Source organism: Podarcis melisellensis, assembly GCF_964234715.1.
Source record: "Podarcis melisellensis genome assembly, chromosome: 5".
In the NCBI taxonomy this organism is placed as follows: domain Eukaryota; kingdom Metazoa; phylum Chordata; class Lepidosauria; order Squamata; family Lacertidae; genus Podarcis; species Podarcis melisellensis.
Window position 1 is genome coordinate 50,219,892 of NC_138537.1, and position 6,000 is coordinate 50,225,891.

The 6,000-nt window shown below is 44.0% G+C and overlaps 1 protein-coding gene across 2 annotated transcripts in view; it reads right to left on the reverse strand.

Moving 5' to 3' along the window:
• The window catches only part of ABLIM1 (actin binding LIM protein 1), a 200,102-nt gene extending 195,371 nt beyond the window's left edge, over window positions 1-4,731 (reverse strand). The window contains exons 1-2 of one of the 2 annotated variants that reach the window (XM_081912184.1): window positions 4,540-4,731; window positions 2,934-3,029 (exon numbers count right to left, since the gene is read on the reverse strand). Coding sequence is in view for 1 of the 2 variants with exons in the window: in XM_081912195.1 (XP_081768321.1) it covers window positions 344-356 (13 nt within the window). In the remaining variant the exon portion in view is untranslated. Of the gene's footprint in view, window positions 1-343; window positions 598-2,933; window positions 3,030-4,539 lie in introns of those variants that run through there. The other variant, XM_081912195.1, reaches the window with a different exon arrangement.
• Window positions 4,732-6,000: the final 1,269 nt, after the last annotated feature.

The window sequence follows — 6,000 nt, forward strand, 5'->3', positions numbered from 1 at the left end:
GCACCCATAGTAAAAGCGAGAGTGCTGTGGACCGGTGTGTACAAACGCCACCGATTTCCCAAATATCTCTCAAGCTCTTCTCCCTCCCCCCCCCACGGCCCCCACTTCCACATCAAACAAAAGCAGAATGAAAGGCAATGCGCGGCGAAGTTTCTTGCGGAGACAGGTGTACGTTGGCAAGGGGGAAAGGATATTAACGTAGCCACCGCCGGCACACAACACCACCACCACCACAGGCAGAGAGCTGGCCCTGCCTGCCTGCCTGCCCGCCCAGCCTTCTATCTCCAAGCGACCACAGGGGAAGATGCTGCTCTTCCATCCAGGCGGAGAGACGCACACTCACCTCTGGTGGACATGGCTCGGGCGGAGCGAGGGAGAGCCGGCGGCTGCAGGGAGCGCCAAGACCGAAGAGCAAGCCCCAGATGCCAGCCGGATGCAGCTGGGCAGCATCTCCCCCATGTGCCGCCGGGGAGTGAGAGCAAGAGGGCGGTACCTGTCTGCAGCGCGCCCAGGCGAGGCGAGGGAGCGCCAGGGGGAATCACAACAGCCGGGCACTGCAGCCAATGCGGGCGGCGAGCGGCCGGGGCTGGGCGGGGCTCGTCCCTGCCGAGCCGGGCGCTGCTGCAGCACCAGCAGAATCTGGCCGAACAATCGCTTTAGCCGCCCGGCGCAGCACTTCAGTCAGGGGCCTCCGGCGGGAGGGGAGAGGAAGAAGGCGCTTGGCAGGCAGGCAGGCCTCCCCTGGCCCTCCATGGGCAAGAGGCATGAGAGGCGGGATGCGAGCTGTGCAGCTACATGATATGGGACGGGGGGAGGGCAAAGCTTGTCGGAGCTAAGCCCCCTTTCACTTGGCTTCCAAGGTCCTGCTTTCATGGAGAGGGGAAGGCTGGCAGGCAAGAGTTATATAGAAATAGATTGCCACTCCTATGCAGACAAAAAGCATAGGAGAGTGGCCTTAAAGGAGAAGCTTGCTGAAAAGCTTGAATGGCTTTGAATGATTTTATGGAAATGCGGTATGCTTTTGTAACTTTTTTGGTTGATAATGCCACAACCTGCCACCAATCTCTCTCTCTCTCTCTCTCTCTCTCTCTCTCTCTCTCTCTCTTTCTTCTTCTTCTTCTTCTCCTCCTCCTCCTCCTCCTCTCTAAGTCTCTCTCACACACAATTGTGGAGCAATTTATTCCACAGATGGTGATGTGTCCCACTCTGGAGGTTATGTTATTATTGATTTATTCTTTACTAATATCATAATTCATACTTCTTTCAGCATATCAAAATGCTATTAAAAACACATTTCTTTTAAAATCACCATTCTTTTACAGGATGAAAACATGTTTGCCTACTCCACTATTCCACCCTTTGACATAGGATGTACACAGACTGTACACTTACTGAATGTTATATGTGAATAATAAGTGTACAGCTCAGCTATTTGTATACAGAAGTAGATGGATTGTTCACTCAGTATGTGGAACATTTGGAGCATACTGCACAGAATTCAGTGGGACTTGCATTCCAAGTAAATGTATGATGAAGAAGAGGAAACTGCACCCTCAGACTTCACTTCTCTGGAGACATCGACTCTCCCCACCTTCTTCTTGCGATGGTTGAACAGCACCCCAAAGAATTAGAAGGCAGGGCTGAATAAGTCTGGATATAGTTGCCTTCATACATTGTTTTATTCCTTGACGCAATACAAATTCCACAATGAAAACTGACTGAGATAAGACAGTTAATTCTCATTTCACTGAGTGGAGTTCATCTCATTTAGCAATCTGAATCTTGATAACAGTGGGTTCAAATATTCCTGACATTTTTGTTTGCTGAAGTCCTCATTAGTTATTAAATATTAGATGTTGTCGTGCATGCCTGGGGAACTTGCAAGACACAAGCTCCCCAGAGATGCACAATGCTGCCCACTCCATGAAACATGTCTCACTAGCCACACATTGTAGTCCCAACAGGTCTGGTTTTGGTGCCTGCCTGGGACAGAAAAAATCGGGGTTGGCAAGCAGTTGGCAATACATGGCTGGTGGATTGCATTCATCTTGAGCAGAGGGATGTGGTTGTTCAGATCAGTATTGTTACATATCACTTCCCGGCCCCCAAAACTGCTGTAGCTGTTCTAACCAAGAACAGGTGCACATGGACTATTTTTCTTTCAGCATGCAACAAATGTATCTGCTCACTAAATAACAAGAACTGCATACGTAAAAAAGGATAACTATTTTGTAAACTGTCAAGTTGCACAGGTATGTGTATGTTTGCCCACCTAAGAAGGCAAAAGAGGCAGTAGATGCTGGTGTTCTGAAATTTATGTAACTTGCACTGCAATGTATATAGCCTCAAGCTTGACATTTCCAATTCAGTCACCTTTATAAATAATCTTTGGCAACCTGTACAATTCAGTCATATTTGCCATATCATTTCCTTTGCTACAGTTGCAAATGGTAAAGAATCCTACAGCAGGCATGATGAATTAAACAAGTAATTCTTCTTCTTCGCTCAATTTCTATCCCTTAGGAACTAGCCTCAGAAGCTGATCTATTGCTACAATAAAGCAAAGTGGTGTGTGCTCATGCATTAACATTCATTTCAGAGCTAGTTCAGCCCGCTCTTCTTCCCCTTTACATGTTCAATCATTAAACATCTCCATTTGCAACTTTCTCCTTCATGTGCTGTGAGAATCAAGGTTTTGCTCAGTCATTGTGATTTGATGGCAGCCTTTTGCATCCTTAATAATCATGCTATTTCCAGTACACTTCTCTCTACATTATTATCATGGGTTTCCCCCCTGTGATGTTAATATGCTGACATTTAGAAAGAAATTGCAGGAAGAAGTATATATACATGGAAACTTTGTGGCCACGAGAGGGGAGTTATATTGTATCCACTTAATTCCTATCTGTAAAATATAAATTGTCATAGCTTACCTCATAGAGCTGTTTGGTGAAATATCTCAGAAGCACTGCATACAAGTCTCATAATAATTTGGATTTTGCTTCCATGAAATAGCATTCCAAAATGTACTGAAAAATAGGAAAGCATTGTAGTACCACATAAACAGGGTGAAAAAATATTCACTAACAAAAATTACACACAAGGCAATTAATTTAGTGCTTATTGAAAAGTGTTTAACTACAAAGAATGTTAAGGTTCTGACTTTATCCACCCTAAATGCTATACATAGTGTAGCAAATAAACAAACCAAAACATGGCTTCTCCAGCCTTAGGAACAGAGCTTGCAGGGCTAAATTCAAAGCCTGTCTTGGGCAATGGCAACTATATTACTAAATATTTTATTCTTGCCAATGCTTGAATTAGTCGGTAGAGCATGAGATTCTTAATTTGAGCCCCATGTTGGGTGAAATATTCCTGCACTGCACGGGGTTGGACTAGAAGATCTTTGTGGTCCCTTCCAACTCTATGTTTCTACATTTCTATGGCAGCAAAGATAGGCGACGATAAAATCCAATAAGTCCCATCCTGATTCCTTACCCCATTTTATCCAAATCATGCCACACATAGGCTTTAAAAGCATAATCACATGATGCTAATCACAGAAGGTAAAGCCCCCTCTGGCCCACATCAGTAATCTGAGCTCTGATTCCTGACCTTGAAAGAGGTCTATTGGCATGAGACAATGTCAATATATCTCATCTATCAATCCGCTTTTGTAAAGTACTTATCACTGGGATGGTTCACTGACAAGGATTAGAAAGCAACAATGCTGCCCGTGGATACTCTTTAAAATCTACTTAGGTTGTAAATTTTACATTTTCATTAAACTGAGAGCAGAGAGCACTAGGCTTTAAACAGAAAAGTAACTCACTAATATGAACTAACTATACAGACAAGTAGAATGTATGCACATTAAGAGTCCCAGCTCCTATCTGTTTATAGAAGTAGAGTAGTACCTTGGTTTCCGAACATAATCCGTTCTGGAAGACCATTCAACTTCTGAAACGTTTGAAAACCAAAGCGCAAAGGGCAGTCTGCAGGAAACTGAAAAAATAACATGTACACGCAGCGGAAGCCATTTGATTTCCAAGGCATGTTCAAAGCATTTACTTCTGGGTTTTTGGTATTTGAAAACTGAAATGTTTGGCTTCCAGGACATTCGAAAACCGAGGTACCACTGTAGTTAAGAAGTTACAATGTCTTAATTTGGAGGAAAGCGAGCCCAACAGTATTTCAGCTGCATATCCTGAGATGTCACATCAACCACAGCTATCTGGGCTGCTTGAAACTAGGCAGACTGAGGCGGTCACCTCATGTGGCAGGTGCTGGGAGTTGAGGAACAGTAGCAAGTTGTTGGAAGGCACCAAGTGTGTCATGTGTCCTGCACTGTGCTCCCTAAGCTAGCCTACTGCGCTCAGGTGTGGTGGAAGGCACTGTGCCATCACTAGTTTTGAAATATGATTCAACTGCCAATCCATCAGGCTTTTGCCTTAAGATAGCCAAGAATCTTGGAGCACCCCTGATTTCTACTTACAACTGTAATTACAATTTTACTAATTAAATATTATTAATACATACCTATATTAGCTTGAAGCCACAATTACAGTGGAACTGGATTTAATGAATCTTCTCAGAGCATTTAACAGAGCATACATGGTGTCCTTCTCACTTTCTTCTATCTCATTCAAGCCAAGGATTGTTGTATTCCGAAGTGGTTGCATCCAGAAGCAGAATGCATGAGCGAAAGCAGGAACAAGTTGTTTTGGACTGCTGCAAAGTGTCGTGCAGATAGAACAACAGTATTATACTTGGTATTGACATGCTTGTCTAAGGGCTTATCTGGGAAAGAAGGGCAAATCATTGCATTATTACAGGGGGGTGGGAATATCAACAGAACAATCAAACCCCCAATTCACCACACCGGAGGGTGGTGGTTGCAGTGGAGGTTTCCTTCCACCTGGCTCAGATGGCATTTCTATGGCCAGGGGAGATGCAGTCAAACTGGGCTGGCCAAGGTTTCACTGTCAAGTTACTGGCAGTGGGCCTGATCCAAGCCTCTCTACTGTGCCAGCATGCAACTAACATAGCAAAACTTGGAGGATGAAATGTTACAGATAGGTAGCCGTGTTGGTCTGCCATAGTCAAAACAAAATTAAAAAATTCCTTCCAGTAGCACCAAGATCTCAAAGTAGCTGTTCTACTACACCTTCTCACCCCTTGCTTTTTCCTGTAAGACCTATTGCAGTCGTTAAGAGTCGTCAACAGGCTCATCCCAGCTATCTGCCAATCACCCATTCCCACCACCCTTCTGAGTAATACCCCTCCCCACCTTCTCACTATATAGAAGGGTCTGGTGACTTCTGTTTCAGTGTATCTGAAGAAGTGTGCATGCACACGAAAGCTCATACCAAGAACTAACTTAGTTGGTCTTTAAGGTGCTACTGGAAGGAATTTTTTTATTTTGTTTTGGAGGATGAAACTACACTCCTCACTTCCCACCTTGGCCAGCATGAGCAGCAGAGCTACAACTTTTGCAAGACATAACATCCAGCCTCCCCGTAGACAAATCAGAATGAATGTTGCCAGAAAGCAATCATACTCCCCATTGACACAGCCACTACAAATAGACACAACTTTTTTATTTTGAAGATGAATGAATATCATACTAGTTCTGTAGTGGGAAACTCCTCATTTCTTGTAATTGCCATTACAGTACTTTTCATGAAGCATATGGTTGCCTTTTCTAACCATCTGTGCCTTCACTCCCCATTTGGTTAACCACAGGCAACAATTGTATTTGATTTCCAATGTTACAGGGAAGCACCACCAGATGGACACAGAGGTCAGCTGCACAGCCAGTTGGTGGCACTTCCAGGAATGTGGGGAATTATTCTTATTCTCCCTCTGTCTGGTAAGGCTGCATTATTTAATACTACCAGGGCACGGGGGAAGCTTGAATATATCTTCTTTAATCATTTTGATACTAACTGGTTTTCTTTTTAATCTTCAGAAATTACATCTTTAGTCCAATACTAACAA